The sequence below is a fragment of the Phaethon lepturus genome, unplaced genomic scaffold, assembly GCF_000687285.1.
Source record: "Phaethon lepturus isolate BGI_N335 unplaced genomic scaffold, ASM68728v1 scaffold54664, whole genome shotgun sequence".
NCBI lineage: Eukaryota > Metazoa > Chordata > Aves > Phaethontiformes > Phaethontidae > Phaethon > Phaethon lepturus.
In genome coordinates this window covers 12009-33687 of record NW_010536615.1, presented here as the reverse complement: position 1 = coordinate 33687, position 21679 = coordinate 12009, and the positions used below count along the sequence as shown (strand labels likewise).

At 48.4% G+C, this 21679-nt stretch overlaps 1 protein-coding gene across 1 annotated transcript; it reads right to left on the bottom strand.

Annotated features, from left to right (window-relative positions):
- Positions 1 to 531: 531 nt before the first annotated feature.
- MARCH2 (membrane-associated ring finger (C3HC4) 2, E3 ubiquitin protein ligase) lies at positions 532 to 21327 on the bottom strand. Its single transcript, XM_010286201.1, has 4 exons — positions 21113 to 21327; positions 16581 to 16776; positions 3684 to 3893; positions 532 to 690 (listed from the first exon to the last, which is right to left on the bottom strand). The coding sequence occupies exons 1-4, from the start codon at positions 21286 to 21288 to the stop codon at positions 532 to 534; spliced, it is 741 nt and encodes a 246-aa protein (XP_010284503.1). The 5' UTR covers positions 21289 to 21327.
- Between the last annotated feature and the right edge of the window lie 352 nt (positions 21328 to 21679).

Here is a 21679-nt window from a genome sequence, read left to right as displayed (position 1 = left end):
GGGATTATCAAAACCAATTTAGTGCAAAGGAGAAGGGGACTTTCAAGAACGGTCAATGAAAATTCTTCTTTATATGCTCATCTGGAGAAAAGGCATAGATTTAACCTCTGAATGAGATCAGGCTGCCAGCTTCTATACTGAAGCTTAGAAACATCAACACAAAAGGACTGAAACACAATATGCACGGCCATTAAAAAATAATATTATATATAGATATATATAGAGAGAAAGGGAGATATTTTCCATGTATGGTATTTAGTTATAGGAAAGTGTCCCTGCAGACAGGCATATTCTGCCATCTGGCTCTTTTGGGCCGTTTCACGTGACAGACATTGATTATCTGTCTGTTTGCCATAGTATAAAGTATGTGCTGACTGCAAAGTCCCTTCGGGTGGGATGATTGCTTTCTAGTGCCTCCACAGTTGCTGTGTTTCCTGCACACATGGGGACACCCGACCCCCTTTGCTTCTGCCAGCCCCAAAGGGCTGCCCTCGCCCCAGCAGCCACGTGGCACAGCGGCCGAGGGACGCCTCAGACGGTGGTTTCATCCGCAGTCTTCTTCATGAGCTTGGCAGAGAGGAGGGAGTGGGGCACAGGGTGAGGGCTCCGTGAGGCTGGGATCATCAAGCGGACTTTCTGGTTGGTCCTTCTCCACTCCGAGTACAGTTGGCAGTGGTAGCGGAACGAAACCTGGCAGGCAATAACGCATCAGTCTGGTTACCAAACCCCGGTCACAAGTGCTGGAGACTGTAGAGGGCCCTACATCCACCCTCTGCATGCTCTCTGCATATTCCTTGACAATCCACCAGACCCCCCAGCCAAGGGAAACAGCACTGACCCTGAAATGGTTTGGGGCACTTCATGGCCCAAGCCTTTGATGAGGAATCAATTAATTCCTGGTAACACCAGGCTGAGCATGGGACAGCCAAAGGGGCTTTCTGGGCAGCACCAGGACGGAGGGACTGAGTTTGTTCAGCTGGATTTGGGTACCGGGCCAGCAAGATATGGCGGGGAGGAACCACAACTCACCCCTTCACCCTAGCCATGGGCTGATGCAAGCACCTTGTCCAGCCAAAACGAGGGGTTCTCAACAGGACCAGCCTCAAGTGGTTGAATCCAACCAGCCTACTCCCATCTCACAGATCCTGGTGGATCTTCTCTGCCCTTTGCAAAAGCCTTCACTCCTTGGTCTGCAACAATAGGACACTGGTTGAACTCATTTTTTCTGTGAGTTCACAGAATGCTGTGGCCTGGGAGACTTGTCCACCCAGAGGGAGACAGGAAAGGATGCAAAGGCTGGAGGGGACTTGAATCAGCCCGCCCCTGAAGCGTGAGCTGGCCCTGCAGTTTCAGAGCAGCCCTGCAAGGGGGAGCTCCGAGCTGTGCTTCCCCAGCCGGCTGGACTCCTTGCTGTGTCCTTTTGCAACCATTACCAGCACTACAGATTTTCTCACAGCTCCTACTGATTAAATACTGAATCCAAGTCAGCCACTCATCAAACCCAAGCTTTCATACTTTGTAGAAGTACAGGAAACATTTAGCTGGCAAGTAGGAAGTATTATGAAGTACATCTGACAAGGAAAAGTCAGTATTCCTATTACTTTTGGATAGGTCTCAGACATCTGCTATGAGTAACAGAGCTGTGTCACGGCATTGAGGTAATTTAGCTTATTGATCTGTGCACTCCCCCTTTTCCTGTTGTAGAGGGACAACTTTGGGAAGAGGGTTGTTTGCTGATAAACAAGAAGCAAATGCATCTTGAAGTCTTCAGAGACAGCATGTGAATGGGGAGCTAATGGTGCAAACCTGAGGGAAACCTCCTGCTCCACAGGAAGGATCTGCAACCTTGGCCATGGTCTCTCTCACAATCCTCACACTGATTACAGCCATGACCACCCATGTGACCGCCCTTTGTGCTGTACAGCCCATAATGGCACAGAAGAATTGCAGCTGAATATGGTAAATGTGAATAAAGGGGGCTTCACTTAACGTCCTTCTCTGTTCAGGGAAACATGAAGCACAGCAGAACTACAGCCATTTTAGTCAGGACTTGTTATTTCACAAAACAAACCCAAAACAAACATTCTTCCGTTTCCTCCAGATTTCCAGCTCCTCCAGACCAGTCCTGGGACAGAGAAGATGGAAGCACTTCCTCTTTAGGTTTCCAATTTTAGCTTGGCTTTCTACAGAAATGAACCTTATGCAGCACGTACATGCAGCAGCGGAGACTTCCCTCACAGCTCCCTGTGCACTGCAGTTGCTGCATGCTTTGACAGCAGCACCTATCATGCACTCTCGCTGAAGGCAGCCCCGCAGCACAAAGGCTGCGGCACCAACTGGCCCTACCTTGGCACTTGAGTCTGTGTGGGAGAGTGGCAAGGAATGCCCTAACCGCCCACAAAACTGTTACTCAGAGATCAGAGCATGAGATAGCTGGGAAAAGGGCTGTGGCATTTCTACTGCCCACAGAACTGCCAGGTTTTTGGGGGTCCCACTTCTTCCCTTCTCAAAATGGTGCTTACCAGCAAGCAGCTGGAAAAGTGTATCGACAGGGCATGAGCACACACAGGGCTTTGAATAGGAGAGCCCAATGAAGATCTAAACCCAGAAACCCACCTAGCAACAGAACACTAAAGAACTGAATGGGAAACAGAGGGAAATCCCTGGCCTGGGAGCCCCCAGAGAGAGCAGGGCCGGGGGAGCCCGGAGATGTTGGGGAGTGGCAGGGCAGGGAGCTGCTCCACAGCCCAGCTGCTCCTCCAGGCTCTCAGCTGGGAGCACTCACAGATGTGGTACACAGCAAATTCACATTTGTTTTCCTGCTCTTCCAGACGCACCCTAAGCTGCAAGCTCCTGGCTGCCTAATTCAGCATGACCAAAAAGATGCACAGTGAGATCTGCGGGAAGATCTTTCCCAGCACAGATCAGTTCAACACCCAGACAGTGTCAAGTGCAGGTTCCCACTAATCCCCAGTGCCTCCAACCCCAACAGCACAGCTGTAAAGCTGCAGCAGTGGGCCAGGGCAGGCTGGCTACCCTGCCTTAGCTCAGCACTAGAGTCCCAAAGCCCAGAAGTCAGACGTGTCCCCAGGGCCAGAGTGTTCCTTGCACACACCCTTCTGTGCTACTGACACCTTAAAAATATTGTGTGGGAATTTGCGTAGTTGTGGGCCACAGAGACCCCCAACAGCCAGTCTGCACCTTCTTTAGGCACGGCCAACCTGTGCTGGGCAGCACAAAGCATGGAAGGACATAATGGCAGATTATTTAGGGGTCAAACATTTTCCAGATTTTATTTTTCCCCTAAGCCACCGAGGTACCAAGTTTATGTTTCTTCTCAAAAACAGAACAGGCACAACAGCTGGACCACTGCCTGCCTGCAACACCAGACCTTCCCACCCAGCCCAAGCCACACGGGCATGTCTGCACCCAGGTACATGACACCCTGGGGAACACAGCTCCCATATCAATCTGGAAAGCAGATGATCAGGAAGTGGTTTTTCATTCTCAGCAACAACTTTAGCAGCTCCCATTTGAAGATAATTAAATGGATGTTCAAGAGAAAGAGCCCAAGGTTTTCTTGCAAGGGGAGTCAGAAACAGCTGGCTGCACCAATGCTGTGTGAGCCAGTACTTCAATCTCACTTTTGAACAGAAACAAGACCCTGGGCAACAGACACTTACCAGTGTCCAAAGGACGTAGATTGTGAAAAGTGCTATAGTTAGTGCTATGAGTCCGATGGCCTCCAGTCGGCTGTTGAACTGCAAATGATCCTGGGCTCCACGCAGACACAGCCACCCAGAGATCGCCGCCAGGGGAGTAATGAATAAGAAACACACCATGTCGCAGAAAAGGGTCCTCTTCTCATTGCGGGGACCGGGATCTTTCAGCCACTGCAGGAGGGGAAAAAGGGCATCAGTCAGTGGCACACAGAGCACGCAGTTTGCTAGCAAAACAGGACTGCTATGCTGGGAAGCTCTCACATGCTCTCTGTAGTCTGTATGTACCTGGTGCACACACTTAACTCACATAAACCTTCATGAACACAGAGCTAGAGAACATCAAGTATATTTTTAACAACCAATAAGGGAAAAGGAATAGACAAGAATATGTGTCGAGGAAGGCAGTAGTAAATACAGGAGCTGCCTGGGCTCTTCACTGGAGGAGCAGGCAGCAGCTAGCAGACAGAGGGACGTCAGTTCGGTAAAGACAGACTTAGTAAAGATCTGACAGGTCTTGCATTGAGCTTCAAAAGGAACATATCGAGGACTCTGCAACTGGTGTAGGGGCTATGGGAAACTGGGGCACTGGGGTCTGTGGCCAGGCCAAGCCATAAGGGCAGCTGTCCCAAATCTCTGGTTCCTTTTCAAGAATCATGGCATTTTAGAGTTTCACTCCTGATTTAAATCAAATCTGAAATGCCCAGGTCCACCTGAGAGACTGTGCAAGACAGGTCTGCAGAAGGAGTGCTCTCAAGGGTACGGCACTGTTCTCGGGGCTTGAGCAAGTCGCGGTAGTGCTGCTCACCAGGGAGCCCAGCACGCAACCAGGGCCATCACTGGGGAATGCAAAACCCACACACCCAGTATTTTCACTGAGATGATGACAGAGAGGAAAAAAGCAGATCACTTCAGCAACTAAGAAACCAAGATTGGGGAAAAAAAAAAAAAAAAGGCAAAAGGAAAGTGAGTCACTAGCAAAAAGCTTTGCATCTGAGCAGACAAAGCAGGGCAGCAGCCAAGCAGCCATGGTGTTGGGCTGGCCCTGGCTGAAGAAGGTAAGTAACACAAACCCGTTTTCTTTTACAGAACAATCTGTACCCAAATCTGCATCTTTCTCACAGAGGAAGCCTTTGACCATTTCTAAAGAGAAAGCAGCATGACATCAGATGAGGAGGAACACACAGCTCAGCTGGCTGTGGGAAGATCCCTTGTTGCCTTCTCCCAGATCTCAGTGGACCACAAGTGACCATAAAGCGATGAGGCATGATCATACAGACACAGCTCCTGAAAACTCCACCTTCATGACTGCAAAATCACAAAGACATTTCCACTGCTGGCCGCCATCCACTGGCCACCACATTACAGGCAGAAGAGATGTGCCAGACCCAGGAGAGAGCTGATTCTGGTGTATTCCTTCCCATTTTCAGGATGCTTTCTTGCCTGCCAAGCAGTAAGTGATCCATCACAGTGGAGGTTACTGCACTTTGCTCTGTGGTACCAAGAGGCTTTGCAAGCGCTTCTCTCTTGCAGCTCTCAAAAATCAGCAGGTTGCAGAATGAATGCAGCTCTGTTGCAGGCAGGATTCCCTCAACAGGCAAACTTTAAATGTTCACTCCTTTTAGGAGACCAGTTCCATGCTTCCAGCGTGTGTTCCTTTCAGATACCTGAGTTCGACAACAGCAATTGTTCTAGTTTTCCTGGGATTATGCTATTTTCAACCTTTCCTTTTTTAGAATAGCAAGCAGTTGTGGTTCCTACCAGTATCCAGAGTTGTTACAGCACATTTTCACTCTGAGTTCTGTATATTGGGCTGCTGGATTCTTCCTTCTTTCCTGCACAAGGACAACTGGTCTCATTTAAGATTTTTTTTTTCCCCTCAAACCAAAATAAAATTGGAGTACATGATAGAAAAGGCACAGTCAGAGCAGGGAAGGGAACATCCTCAAGGCAGCCAGGGCCAGGCGGGCACGTCCTACTGCCAGACTTGGAATAGGGTGCCCACTTTTGAACTGGCAGCATGAAAAGGGACCCGTCTGAGAACTAAGTACACAAAGCTCCTTCCCTACAAGGGGAAACCGCAATTTAAACAGCAATACAGAAGGGGTGGTGGCAGGTATGCAAGAAATTAATGAGACCACAATGGTCAAAACAGAGCACAGGTCCTCAGATTAGACATAGCTGGCCAGAAGACAAGCAGAAAGTGTTGGCACAGACAGGGAGCATGGAAGAAGGGTGCATACCAGTTAGTGCAAATTTAACTACGGAGAGAGTCTTTAATGTGAGGGATGTACAGTGAGACACAGCAAACGGGTGAGGACAGGATAAGACGTGCAGACAACTTTTGTTGAAATGGGACAGAGATGGAGCAGATGTCAAATCCAGGCAAAGAACAGCAACATGGCTGGAGTGGTCAAAGCCATGGTAGCAGCATGCCCTACAGACACCTGCGGTGCAACACAGAGCTGGCCAAGAACAGAGGAGAGGATGCTACAGCAACAGATAAGAGCCTGGCGAGGAATTTCAGCTGGGAGGGCCGATAAGAAAGGTATTTTAGACATGAGCTGAAGCATCTGAGAGACCCCAACAGATCAAGAACAAGTGAAGCTAAAGAGCAAGCTGGGAGCTGAAGAGTGCAGACAGATCTGGGGACCGAGCCAACGCTCCTGCAATAACAGAGAACAAGTTAGGAGTATTTTTAAAGCCATTCTGAGCATGACTTGATGGCCGGCCAGCCAGTCAGAAGGAAATTTCAGAGCAACCACAACTGTGGTTTGGACAGGAGGAGCTGGGTGAAGGAAGGCAGACCTGCAAGTCACCCCTTGTGTGGCTCTGAATAGGAGATTAGTTGTGATGAGCTGCGTGGGGAAGATAAGGACCACACACGCAGTCCTGAGCAACCCTAAGAGGAAGCAAGGGTGGACAGCAGCTCATCTACACAGTAAAAATGCTCCAACTAACAGCGCATTGGCAGCCCCATCATTCAAACCCCTGGCCATGTGCCTGGCTTTCCCCACTCCAACCAGCACAGGGCTGCCCTGGCTACACAGCACTCGGGTCAACGCTGAATCACCCCGACTCGACCAACATCTCTCTAGCAGCAATCCCAGAGCACCCTGTCCCCCATAAGAGGACATCTTGGGTCACTTTTGACCCTTGTACAATAAGAATCTCAGGGACTGAAGGCAGGTAGGTGTATCTTATTCTATTTGTATTCCTTGTGACCTTTGAAACTCCTTCTTCCTCCTGAAGATGGGAGTGAAACATGTAAAGGCAGGAAGCAAATTTATTTCCTTTTGAAGTAGTTGATTTATTTTGTCTATATGCACTGACACAGTAAAAAAAAAAAAATACAATAAGCCACCCTAAGGGCGCAGGGTTTCTGGCACAGCAACACATTAATGCATATGGGACTTAAAATAAACCTTGCAAACAATCCAAAAAGTGGTCACTCAGATTAAACAATTTTTGTATGGAAAACTATCAAGTAAACATAGAGAAGCAACAGAAGCACAACTTGGTCTTCTTCCAGGCCAAAAACAATTGCTTCCATGCTGCAATCACGTGTGGGAAAGAGGCAGAGCTGGCTGCTTGCTGCCCACTTTGGCTATAAGCTGGGTCCCAGACCATCCTGCTGGAAACAACCTCTCTCTGCTTGTGCAACAAGTTATTCTGGGTACAACCACATTTCTTTGTCTTCCAGCACGATCCTGAGGCTTTCCCAGATGTTCTTTTACTGGGATCAGCAGGGTTGTGGAAGGGAACCAATTTCTTGGACCCAAGGCAGGGCTGTGGGATGATGCGTATCTGATCTTTGGGTGCTGCAGTGCCCATGAAACTAGGGTGAGCCCCAGGTGATGGAAGGCAGGAGGAGGGCATGCAGAAAAAGGCACCAGCACTCATCATCAGCTCCTCTGGAAGCCAAGAGCAGAGCTCAAAGTGTAACAGAGCAGTCTCCCAGACAGCCCATTCCAGCACCTGCTGCTCCACATGTCTCAGAGCTGGGCTGTACTCTGCCACTTGGGACCAAGGGGAATGGACTGATGAAGGACTGTCCCAGCAGTGCTCAGCACCTTGCAGTCTTTCGGGGCGGGGTATAAAAGGGTGTTTAAAATAAGCTTTCATTGATTTTTACAGCTGACTTACCTTGTGTTTCAAAATGTACATGGCTGTGAGCTATTAACCCATTTCATAAAACATATTACATGCAGCATTCACATGCCAGTCAATGGTAGTCCCATGCCAAGTGAGACGAGCACAGTGCGGTACCAGCACCAGTGGGACCAGCATGTGCTCAGGTCTCTCCCAGCCTCACAGCTGGACCACCCGCTCTGGTGAGCACTGTTCAGGACCAGCATGACCTGACAATCTCACCAGCTGACCCTGCCACAATGTTCCCCGCGTGCTTCACAGCTATGGTATGATGGAAGGTACAGCAACTACAGGAAAATTTAGCTGTGTAAAGCCAGCTGTGTTACAAAACATCCCATGTCCTTTCTGTCCACCAAATAGTTAGCCTGTGTCTGCTCAGGTGCCTGTTGATTTTCCTCACACTGCTGACCTGGTGCCTGGCTGTGTAAGGCAGAAAGAACAAGACCTTAATTCACAGCAGCACGATTAGCCCTGTCCCTGCCCTGAGAAATGTGTTTAATCAAAAAATGCAGCTTCAGAAGAGGGACTATCACATTCCTTCTCTGGGCATCCACCAGAACTTTCTTGCAGGCCACCAGCTCCATGGGCAGCCCCAGCAGGACAGTCCTGTTTCTTTTACCAAGATGGGGAGGGATGCTTTCTGATGGAGTACCCAGAGTTCAGGAAGCCAAGGCCCAAAAAGGCCTCCAGCCCTGCAAGCAGAGCAGTTAAATGCTGCAGAGCTAAGTTGTCCCCCCTCATCCTCCTTTCCCCACTGCACAACCACCGTCGATGTTCCACAAACCTCAGCAAGCTGAATCTCTCATTGTAGAGGCTTGAGAGCCCTCCCAATGCACTCAGCCTGGCTCCAGCCAGTGGAAAGCACAGGGCACTTTCCTACACAGCAGCAGGTGCTTCTGTGGTTGATGTCACCATGGGAAGTGCTGCACCATGACATGTGCAAATATGAGATCACGGCACCACCAGCAGCTGCACCCCAGAGAAACCCCACGGGTAGCAGGTCCTCTAGACCCTCAGGGCACAGACATGGCTAGACAAAGTGGTGAAGATGGGACATGTAAGGGAGAGACTAGCGCTGGTAAGTACCAAGAGCGCAGGGATGAAGTATTTCCAGTTTTGGCCCCCAAGAGGCCCTTCCACGTTTCCAGGGACTGCACAGAGAAATACCAGGAGGATCTAGGGTGGGATCTTAGAAGAGTATCTCCAGACAGAAAATGCAAGCAAAGAGAGAAAGGAAATGAGAGAGGAATGGCACTCAGCTGGAGCCAAGAGTCATTTGTTTTTCACTAAATACAGGAGTCTAACATAGGCTCGCACTGAGAAAGGAGACACACAAGCTGGGGAAGGGGTAGAGGAGCACAGATGAGACAAAGAACAGTGCAGTAAGTTCAGCAGAACAGTTCAAGGAAAGAAAGAAAAAAGTCTGTGAGGAAGATAAGGCTGGAGGAAGGGTGGGGTAGAGTTTACGTCACATCTCAGTTCTCTGAACTGGAGGGGGGATAGTGATCACTGCACCGGGCGCCGTGCCCAGAGGCAAAATTTCTTTTCCTAATAACATAAGAAGGAGTAATAAGAATAACACTATCGCTCCCTGCAAACCTCACTTTGCTTGTACCGGAGACATCCCAGCAGCATCTCCCACAGCTATGGAGGTACAGGAGAAGAGCAAGATGGAGCAGAAAGACCGCACGTGGCAGATCCACGGGTGGCCCATACTCCAGTGTGACCCAAACAGCCAAGCAAACATCTCTGAGAATTTCAAACATTCTTTGTTGCAGGCAACAGTTATGTTTGGAAGTCATACTTTCCTTATGAGACAAAGAAAAACACAACACTGACCTATATAAAATATCCAGTTTAAGTGAACCAAAAGTATTAGCAGTCAGTGAAAAATAAGCATCTTTTAATCAAAATTGCATAATAAAACACAAAGAAAAACAGTAGGAACAAAAAACTCACTATCTCCTGTACTGCATAATACCCTTGGAAGGAGCTGTTTTGCAGAGGCATTGGGACACGCACGATATTACTAAAGATGCCATTTTAAAATAAAGCATGTTAACACACATATTTGCAGGAAAGCACCAGCACTGAAGACATGGAAGCAAAATTTTCTTGGGGCTTTATCATGAGACCTGCTTGCAAGGACAGAAATATGGGAACAAAGGGTGTGGCTAAACTGCTCCACTGTTGACTGATTAACCAGAGAAATCTTTTTTGGAATTAGTGAGCTGTCTCAAATGAGTTTTGCTTTAGCAAAGGTATTAAATGCTTAGAGAAGCATTACAAACAAGTCATGCATAACACTCATTAGCTTTTACCACCAGGATATGTTGGCTTTTGGCATCCTGGTAAATTTAGCAAAGCCAGAGCCTTGGCCTCAGCACCAGAAATTCATGCCCACCCTGAGAGCTAAGTCTCGTAACCCCTAGGTTCCTCTCCCTAGGATTTACACGATGTGTAGACAAAAATACATACTTCCTCTTTAATATGGACTGACATTTTGCTGGGATTAAACAGCTGCTGCTCTGACGCCTGCCTGAGCTGCCAGCCAGGGACATTTCCGCGCAGAGACCTCGGCTGCTTGGCACGGACCCACGGCACCGATTGCCCAACACCAGGGTTGCACCGGGCCGAGCAGGCAGCGCCGGTCCGACGGGCAGCGCGTGCCAAAGGAGATGGGAAACCAAAGCTGACTCGCAGCACAGGCAGGTGGCCTGAAACTGCAGTCTCTTCGGGGCAGAGGTGGTGTTTCTCTTAAACCCATTTAGAAACAGAGGGGACAAAATTAACAATAGGTTAAAGTTAAAACACTTTAAAGTGGTTAATGAATTGAAAAGAGAAATGAGAGGGTCACTGCCACAGCAAAATACACAAAACAAGGCATGGAAAGGAAATACTTTTGCTGGTAACCTGGGAAAGCAAAGAGGGCAAATGCGCAGGAGTCGGCTCTGGTACAGAAAACATGGACCAACTCGTGCTCCCACCTCACTTTGTGGGCAGTGGACTGCAGCCAAGGGAGAAGATCAGGAGCCCTGCAAAAGGGCTGCACTTGCCTGTGGCTGTAGAAACAAAGCCACAGCATCACCCTTGATAACACTTTCTAGAAATACACGCCGCATCCAATACAGTACCAAATATCTACTGCTGAAGTCTTCCAGGTAACACAGAAACATATTTTGCACTTTTTGACTATGCCAGCCATGCTGGCTAGAGTCTCTTGGATTCAGATCACTCTCCTGTAAACATACGGATGCACATTTCACTAACTGATGTAGGGAAGTCAAGTACTGGAAAACCATCCCTCTCCAAGGCTTGACCATCTCATTCTCTGCTGGGGACATGCTCCTCACTAGTGAGCCCCAGTCCACAATGCTCTTGTGCTGTATACCATTTCAGAGAGCCAAGCAGAAGCCACTCTGTCCTTTCACAGCACAGGCACTGGCGTGGCACCATCCTGCACCTCTGGCTACAGACACTCCCCAGGCACCTGGGACTGCAGTTCAAGTCTCCATCTTCACCTGCAATGGTTCAAAACATGCCCCCAAAAAAGTGCTCAGCCTATCAATCTCACAGCCTAACAGTTAATAAAAGCCTATTGTATTTTTTTCAGCTTTCAACCAGCTTCTTAGTTAAAAAATAACTGAACCACGCTGAACTGCAGGAGATATCCTCCCTGTACCCATGGGCCAGCTCATGGCTGCCAGAGCTGGCTCCGGGGTCAGACAAGTCCCCTACTCCTGGGTTCAGAGATCAGGCACACTGGCAGCGAACACTGTTACTATTTTTCCATTGAACAGACCACAACATAAATAATTGGCTGGTTAAAGGAAATAAAAATGCTATTCTATTAAAAAATTCTCTTTAAGATGAACGAGGTTGCTGTCTTCCCTCTCTAAAGGAGGCCGCAAAATTAAATTACTGGTTGTGAACTGCTCAGATACCACAGCAGTAAGTACTCCAGAGAAGCCCATGGTGAAATGAATAATTTTGTCTTGTGAGCAGGGATACAAGGGCACACAGCCATACAACTCAGCGGGTTAAACAAAGCTAGCTAGTGGGCATCTTTCAGCCATGCACTGATCCTGGAAAATGCCGTCTGTGACAATGTAGAGACCACACTGGAATGCAACTATACAAGAAGACTGAAGTAAAAACTAAGGCAATTCTGGTTGTGGCATTTCCTGACTTCCAAGAACTTTCTGCAGCTTCCGCAGAAGCATTTCAACTTGACCATGTAGCTTCCTCACACTGCTTGCCAAAACGCCTCCTCCAGTCCACAGTCAGCTCTCAGCCTCTCTTCTTCTGAAGGCTCTTCAAACACATGTAGACAGAGCTAGTTTTTCATACGGCTGATGGCCCATTCCCATGGGGATCAGCTGTGCTGACCAGTGACCACCACAGCCACTACAAGCAGCCTAAGTCTCCCCAGGCTGGAAAGGTATGACACAGCAGAGCAAACAGCAAGAGGTAGCTGCTTTCTCCTGTGAAGACCAACATCAGCAGGTAGCGCATCACCTAATTCTCTTGTGGGTTTCCCTGTGGCCATGTGACAGCAGAAGAGAGCTAGGATGCCTGGATAGCCTTTCATACCTAGGACAGACCCTTTCATAACACCACTGCCATAAAGCATGCTACCACATCATTGCCAGTCCTAGTCTCCATCCCATTTATCCTCCTCTGCTCACTAGTTTCTATTTTAACTTCCCAGTTTTATTTGGAGAACAACAGATTTTCATCAGAGCTACTAAACAGCACACACACATGAGCATCACTTCCCCGAAAGTTTCAAAACCCTCCCCACCCCACCCGGCAACAAAGGAGCAGAGAGTTTCTCAGATAAGAAGGCTGAGGGAACCATGTAATTTTTCCCTAGCCCTCAGTAACAGATGAAGAACTTGGGGATGACACTTCCCAAAAGTATCTGGTGAAGAGTTTCGGCCCAGTCTGGTGTGGGGATGAGACTACCATCACACCACAGACAGAGCATATTAATGGAAAGTGCCAGCAAGCTGGCGAAGCAGTTATCAGGTCTTTCAGAAGGGCTGTGCACTAAGGGCAGAGCCTCTGCTAACAGCAGGTGTGCTTCTGTAAGCAGACAAGTTCTGCAAGCTGGCCTCTAAGTGAACAAAAAGCCCAAGCAACTATCACAATGAGCACACTCATTGTCACTACTTCTGACAAGCACAGGTTTTGGTGGTGCAGAAGCTCAGAGTGGTTGTAACAATTCCCAAGGAAAATGAGAAACTGAACTCCAGGACATTTTCCCAGGCTCCAGGCAGGGATCAGAGTGTTTTACAGCGTGGTGGAAGTAGTACAACAAAACCAGGTGGTCTCTCCAGGCAGGTGGGCCATTTTGCTCTAGCAGGAGTCCTCCACTTGTGACATGCCAGGTACACAGCACACGTGCCGATCAGCTGAACCACGCTTTACAGAGACCTGGCACACCCACGTGCCTCTGCCACAGCACATGTGCTCCATGCAGCTTGTACTGGACTCGCAGCACTCCACTGTGTGATGGGGAAGCACTGCTGGCCCCTAGGAAAGAGCAAAAGCAGGCTGCTACCATGGGATTTATTAGACCAGGCTACAGGCTGCTCCTCAAGCCAGGGAGAAAGCTTGCTGCCAATGAACTGCAGGCAAGGGAATTACTCTAGGGCTGTATGAGCATGGCGAGCTGCACATTAGAGTCTGCTCTACGGCAGGGATCACTCTCATCAGCTAACTGGCAACTTTTCATCAAGTGCTTACCAGCCTCCAAACTCACAGGGTGCCAACAGCACTTCATGCAAGTTGTTCCCCTAGCAGACAGAGGAGGCATCAGAACAGGGCAGATCATCCCCTTCACTGTGCTCACAGGCAGTTCCCGAACACGAGAAGTAAAAATAATTCACATCTCAAAGCCTTTGACACCTATCAGTAACATCTTGAGGAGTCTATTCCTCTCACAGTGGCATTTCTCTTACGTTTGAGGCTCAGTAAGTGCTGCCCACCCATCACCTCTCAATGCTCACAGATTGCTTGTTGGTCATTGTACCCTTAAAAGGCTCCAGTTCAGAGGGGCTCTTCACAGATTTCAACAGGAATTAAAATTTGATTGTCCCAGGCTGCTCCCTCATCCACCTTGGAGTACAGACAAGGCGGTGCTCAGAGGATCCATGACCTTCCTGTCACACTGTCCCAGCAAGCTGGAGACACAGATGTCAGTGTCAGAGGAGAAACTCCTCCAACATACACTGGTCTTTGAGCTTTTATTCAAGTATGCCATTTTCTAAGCCTCTACGTGTTACGAGGTGCTATAGCATCTGTGAACCATGGCTAAACACACTTCCACATGTTTGTTTCTGGGCATGAATACTTTACTAACTCTTAAGCTAAAACATCTCAAACCTGCACTCAAAATTTTTGCCCACATAAGCTGTAGCAAGCTCACTGTTACTGGGCTTGCCTGCAGTGTGTCCTCAAAGCCAAAATACAGCCCTTCCCAAATGTTTTAAAGCAGTGGTTTTCAGCCTCTGAAACAATCATTTGAGAGCTTTTGGTCAAAGAGCCATTTTATATGTTTTAGCAGCTGAGAGAAAAGCAGTAAGACTCAGACAGCACTAACGACTCATGTAATGCTCTTTTACAAATTGCTTTTCTAAATACATGGTTTGGTTTAGCATTGTAGTCTAAAGCCTTCTCCTGTCTGGGGCTGTCAAGTCAATGACAGTCAGTTGTAAATTAAACAATCATTAAAACTGAGTACCAATTTTGCAAACTGAAGCTTGAATGCTTCCCCAGTTGGAGGGCTATTTTCCCCTCCAAGGCTTGCTGAGCACCCAGAGAAGGGAGTGTGGGAAGGAGAGCTGGGCACTGCAGGAAGGAGGAGGGGGCAGGTATAATTTCTGTAGGGAGGTGGGAAGGGAAAGGAAGTAACTTCTAGAATTGATGGGAATGGAAACAGAGATAGGAGAAGCAACTTAGAATTCCAATTATGACTTGGATTTAATCTAACTGATGGAGCAAGGGGAAGGAGAGAGCAGACAAGAGCAGTCACAGTTAGAAACCGGAATTAGCTTCCACCTCGCCACACATACACTTCTGGTGGCAAGCACCGACAAACCTCTGATAGCTGGCAGGTAACAGGAGTCTGTTGTTAAGAATCAGCTCACAGACCTCCTTCTGCAGCCTGACAACAGTGCAGCAGCAGCAGCACTGCTTTGCATTGGTCTGAAATGCTATCAACAGGAAAAGTAACTTTTGAAACAAAAACACAGAACTATGTTCCATAGTCCAAATTTGCACAGCCAGGGAGGCCTGTGATGAAAAACCCTGCGGGGACAGGGTGCATGCAAACAAGTGGAGCATTTGCAATGGTGGCTCCAGATGACGCTTTCCCACTTCTCGCATTACTGACAGCTGCAGGACTGGGGGGCTCCCAAGTTGTTAGCTGTAAGTCCCCACCTTCAGACTGATGCTTCTCTGCAATTGCCCATTGTGTTGGATGAACACCCAAGCCTAACCTAGCAGCAAGCCGACGGGGAAGAGCCTGCCTGCAGTTCCACAAGCAGTGAATGGGATCTGAATGGGGTGCAGGCAGCGAGGGCTGCAGGACCTTGCTTTGACCTTCCTCACGTGTGCCAGCAACACCCTCCTGTGTGGCCCTGCAGCACCATCAGGAATGGTAGCCATGTCAACATCACCTGCTCACCTGCCAGCATGACTCACAGATACTGAGGCAGATTAAACCATCTTCTAAAACCAACCATTACAGTGTTTTGTACTGTAACTCACTGATTTACTTATTCCTTTTTGGAGCTATACACTTGAATTCTGAGGTCAGAAGATGGCCCGGTCCAAGCTGCCCTTGTTCCCCATGTGTAAAGGGCTTCATTACAAGCAGCTGCTATAAACTTCAGGGCCCAAAGGAAGTCTGAAATGCGAGCACAGCAGACACCTAAACAAGGGAATGAAGAGAGCCTCCTGATAAAACCAAACAAAACAAAACCAACCCACCAACCAGAGCCTGGATTGTACCTTCCAACTCAGGCAGACTGATGGACTCATCAGGCACATGGTCCCCCTATGGTCAATGCAAAGAGGAACGAAAGGACTAGCTGAGCCATATCCTGCTTTCTCCTTCAACTGCGGGGAACACAGGGCAGCAGCAGGGCACCACAGCTCCGCAGGAAGCAGCAAGACCCAAAGGCTTTGAAGCATGCATCAATATTAGTCAAGGGAGGATGGGTCTTTTACGAACAGTATCAGCAATCACCACATCTCACTTTTCAGAGCAGAACATGACAAGGAAGTCACATGCAAATGAGCTGCACTAATGCAACACTGTGAGATAAGATTAAAACTAACGGGAAAAAACAGTATTTGAGACCTTCATATGTCAGTTGGTCATGTGGTGACCTCTGAGTTTCAATGCTCAGGCGTTAAAGTATACCTATTAAGCACAATGTTGTCCATAGTCCTACAGCCTGCCACTGGCAGGTAGCATGTAGGAGGTTCACATGTAAGAGTTGCCCCAAACATCGCTACTGCATTTTTGCAACTATGTCACTTGGTCTCATGAGGGACTTGAACGCTCTAAACAAACTGTTGAGTGCTAAGGTACTGTGAGGAAGAGGAGACAGCAAGAACCACAAGGACAGTAGGGTAAATCAGTCATTTTCTCTCAAATGGTAAGGAAATAAAAGTGAAGCAGGAAGAAAGCAGTACCTCTGTCAAAGGTCTTGGTCTTCTCTCTACAACAAATTCTGTGTGGCAGAGCTCACAGTAACTTGTGTTGGAGGATGATAACCATTTTTCCAGGCAGCTCTTGTGCACGGTGCCCAGTGTTCCTGTGCAGTCACATGGGGAAAGCAGTCCCTCCCCATTTCCACCTTCATGACAAATTCGACAGATGGGACCATCACTAAAGAGGCAGACAAACAGAATGATATCACGGTCAGAGCAGGCAGAACGATACAGCCACATCAGAGAACGGGGTCCGATCCCACCAAGCCCCAGAAGAGCGCACACACAGCAGGCAGTGCGAGGCAGAGCGAGCCAGGCGTACCATGACTCTCTAAAGCAGCCTGCTGCAGCAAGAAACCAGCCTCAGAAGAGCATGGAGGTCCCTGGGACATCTTAGGTCGGTAAATTCTGGAAGACGTGTTGATGAGCACAACGCTCAAGAGAAGCTGGTACATAAGCCTGGCCAGCTCAGCTGGCCACAGAAGGGACTGCAGCGCACATGTGCCACAGTCTCCAGTTCTGCTCACAGCGGGCAGAGAGGCTGACATCGGACCCAAAACCAAACCTGAAGCACTGATGCAAATCCAGAAGCCCAAAGCGAAGCTGGATGATCCATACTAGTCACAGCGTACCCGCAGCCACCTGGAGTCACTCAAGAGGTTTGCAATCATAGTCACGTTTGTCAGATCACCTACCCACTCTCAGCCCACTTCTGCTCTGCATCCTTGAGTTTAGCAGTAACTGCATAAGGAACAGCAATACCTAAAGACACAACTACATTGACCCTAGAAGCTCAGCTTTCTGAGGACACAACTATTCCATGGCAACCAGTCACCCAGATTAAGTTCTCAGCATGCAAACCCTCTGCCCATCCCAGGGCAGTTACCGCATCTATCTGTGCACCGCCACGCAGAGAACTGTTCTGCAGTGTTTGAGCTTTTAACTGGTGGCAGAAAGGCCTTGGTGCCTCAACAACCACTTCTCACTCCCTCCTCGGCTAGAAGTTTCAACTGCAGAATCAAATCTCTTTGATCATGCTCAAGATCTTCTCTTTTGGAACCCCACAGAACCAGAGATGCCTATTGAGAGAAGTATCAAACACTTTCAGAGACACTTGCAACCTTCCCCACAGGAGGCCTGCATTGCTAATAGCACCCGAACCACTCATTTGCTCCCAAGATGTTCTCTCACACCTCTAACTGGTGCTGCTGACTGTGGACTATTAGTGCTGCTGCTCCAGCATCCAGCAACCATTAGCTCAGGTGTATCAGATGACATTCATGCGACAAATTTCCATCATAGACTAAAGTAATTTGTTTTGTGCCTATGAAAACTCACAGCATCCAGTGTCCTCTTGTAGCAAGGGCCTTCTCCAGCGGCACAGAAAACCAAGTCCTTTTCACTTGAAATCTCTCATTTGCTTCTTTTCTCTACCAACCCCTAATTCTTGTCCTGTAAAAGACAGTGTTTTCCACATCCCCAGATTTACAGACCCCCATCATAGCCTGCTCAGCCACCTCTTTCATGAGCAGAAGGGTCCTAGCCAATTTAGTCATGCCTTAGACAGAAACACATCCACCTTTCTGGTCACCTTCAATACCCTTCTCTCTATCTCTTGCATTTCTAAAACATCCTTTAAGAGCTTCAGGGACCAGAGCTACAGTTTTCAAGATGCAAGCACACCAGAGATTTTTGCAGTGACCATGTTCTGTTTTTCATTGCTTTTCTAAATCTTAGTATCTTATTTGCCTTTTGGTCACTGCTGCATGTAACTGCCACATGCCCAAGATCTCCTTCCTCCAAACCCATGAACACATAGGTAAATCCCGGACTATTCTTCATCTGCATCACTGCACACTGAACTGCAACCATTATTTTAGCCTACAGTAATTTCCAGTAACGTTCAGTTCCCTAAACTCAGGCGTCTAGTGCTATTTTAGGTCCAAGGGCATCCCAGCTGGCATCTGAAGGCACAGGTTTCCTAGAAGCCCTGTGCAACATCTGCCAGCCCCATAATGAGGATGTCTTGGGCTCCCTGGGAAACCTCAAATGGCACTAGACACCTGAGTTGGCTATTCTCAGCAATTAAATACATCTCTTTAGTGTTTGCCATTCATCGAGATCATTTAGGAATAAGATGCTGGACAGCATGAAAACGAGGCACTCACTAGTATCTCACTTCCTCCCCATCTTCCAACCAGCCATTTCTTTCACACAACCACCATTCTCTTACAGCCATAGTCGCAGAGATTTAGGGGTGAGAGGGACAGTGATAAAAGGAACATCTTTTGTTTCAAAGACCCTATTGCATGCCCTCTTGAAATCCAGGTGAGCTATATCAGCCTTTTTCCACATATGGCTGAGTACAAAAGCCACACTGATCCCACCTCACAGTTCATACTCCATTGCTATTCTGATTTTTAAAAAAACACCACCTGACTGCAAAAGAGGTTTGTGGCATGCAATGAGGATACAACAGTCAGAACAAGCAATTTGCAATCTTCAAAAGCAGTAGCACTACTTCCATTAGCTTGCACAACCAGACAGAGAGCAAGAGCAAGACATGGAAACACAGTGCAAGGAAAAGTAGCGTACTGGGGGAGAACGTTGGTGAGACATGAAGGGATGAGAAGAGCCAGCAAGAAAATGCACATCAGCTCACTAGAGGAGAAGCAAGACTCCACTCCTCATGTACCATGGTGTACCACTCTACCACTTTCAACGCAATGTTTAGCGGGTTTCATCCCAATTGGACTTTCTAATCTTATTTAGGTCTGTGAAGCAACGTATACCCACTGCACCATCCCCTTCTCTCTGCCAAACATCACTGGCGAACCACTGACCCTTGTTCTCTCTTCATTTTCACATGCCTTTTAAATGTCCCTGCAACAGGAGTCTGGAGAGGTGGTGGAAACTCTGTCCTCAGAGATACTGAAAACTGCATCAGACAAGGCTCTGAGCACTCTGATCCAACTTTGAAGTTGGCCTTGCTCTGAAAGGAGGCTGGACCAGATGTCCTCTGGAATTCCCTTCCAATCTCAATTATTTGATGATTCGGTAGCCTTTATAAGGCTCAGTGCTCTATCAGAATGACAAAATAACAGCCCGCTCACATAGCTGTAGTGACAGGGAGAGACCAAAAAAACCCCAAGCCTCCAGTGCTCTCATGCATCTGTTATTTCCTAAGAAAAGCATCTGTAAGATATTTCATCCATTCTGTTTCTGTTTGAGAAGTTTCGTATTTCCAGCGCATTAATATAACCTTGGCTACCAATAAACAATCCAGAAGGAAAAAATTTGCTGACAGTGTGAGAAAAAAAAAAATTCTTATCAGACTCCATTTTCCTTCCTTCCTATCTGGAGGGGGAGGGGGCCTGGTCATACTCTCACACGATACACTCTCAAACACAGTTTCACAGCAGGTTGCAGAGACTGTATCACTAATTCAACCTTCCAGTAAAGTCACACTGCTCCTGGCTTCACTTTGCTAAGTGCTGGTGACAGGGAAGAGACTGAAACCCTCCACCACCAGAATGAACAAACTGGTGTCCCATGAAGACACTCACATGAGGAATCCTGTTGAGTTTTTTTAACCTGTAATCAAAGGCGGTTTCCCAAACAATTTTTACACCTCCAAAAGTTTTAAGGGGTTGTACAACTTGTCACCCAGCCTATCTGTTGTCAGAGAGCAAGCTCAGTTCCCCTCATATTTTTGTTGACCTGCTCCAGGTTTGCTAGATATAGAAACTCTACTTGCCTCAGTTCTAATCTAGCTTTCCTGCTTTCCTCCCCCACATTTGCAGTTACTGCTTTCACACCTCATCAATGTTTGGTCAAATTCATTGAAAAGAATAAGTTGTTCAGACAGGATTTGAAACAAAATGTGAGCGGTTTTACTGGCTGGACCGAACAATGCTGTCAAATGTCCTCTGCTCTGGATGCTGCTCAAAATACATGATGAGAAGTCACATCAGGAAGAGCCTGAGCAAGTGAAGCTGCCACATGTTCCCTCTAGCAACAGCTGGACACTGCAGTTCCTGCAACACAAACACCTTCCTCACCCTGAGGCTGCAAAGCGACACCACACCTTTACTCCATGACCATCTTGGAATAAGGACTGTGCTCCATTTTCAGCCCTTAAATCATCTCCATGAACAGCACGCTGCCCTTGCTAGCATGGTGTCCCACCTTTGCTGCTGCTCAGTAAGGACTTGGCAGAGGCACATGGCAAGAGGCTGCCCGTGCCGTCTCACACTGGAGCAGCTGCAGGCCTGGGGAGTTCTGATGAACACGTGAGTCCCAATCCACCAGCACATGCGACCAGTGGGAGCTCCCGCAAAGAGAGCGCAGCCCTGGGAAGCATCTGGCTAACAAGGATTTGCACTCAACACTAGTGCCCCAGCAAACTCCTTCACAAACAAGACTGTTGTCTCCCTCTACCCCAGAGACACAAAAAAAGGGGGAAAAAAGCCCAGATGCAGTCATCCCGAGCCCCTTCCCTGAAGCAGCCCTACCTTTGCGTGCCCAGCGCCTTGATCACTGTCGAAAGGAGCCGTCCATCCTTGGCGGTGACCTGCGTGACGTACTGCGGGCGACCGATGTCGGAGTCCTCCACTGACTTGGAGAGGGCAGCACTTCCTGGACAGTCGCACAGGGAGCCGGGGAGGTGGCAGCAGTCGCCTGTTGTCATGGCTGCTCCGTACCCCTCTGCCCCAGGGACCGGCACCGGTGGCACGAAGACCTGCGGGAACAGCACTGCGGTGAGAGCCCGGTACTGCACAGCCAGGGACGGGACCCCCTCGCCTCCAGCCCTGCGGGGACTGGCAGCACCCTGGGCCCCAACAACCATGGGCTTTCCTAGTCTTCTGTCCCCTTTAATAGGCTTTGTGAGGCTGCCTTACCGTAAAATTAAGGCTCCAAGTGTCCTAGTTACATAATTTAGTGTCAGAATTGCAAATTTACCTTTCCCAGAGAGAATTCCTGGTGCACACCCTTTAACCTGATGAAGCCTTTCAAACTGAATGTGTCAATGCAGAGATGGGCAAGGCAACCCCCCACGGGCCTGTGTCATTCTGGCTATC

Bases quoted from the DNA above. Each gene is read 5' to 3' on its own strand.
- MARCH2 (XM_010286201.1), bottom strand. From the start codon at position 21,288: ATGACAACAGGCGACTGCTGCCACCTCCCCGGCTCCCTGTGCGACTGT. The intron at 16,777-21,112 runs GTAGGGCTGCTT...CTGCCTCTTTAG, and splicing joins AAGGCGCTGGGCACGCAAAG to TGATGGTCCCATCTGTCGAA. The intron at 3,894-16,580 runs GTACTGCTTTCT...CCCCTCCTGCAG, and splicing joins GACCAAGACCTTTGACAGAG to TGGCTGAAAGATCCCGGTCC.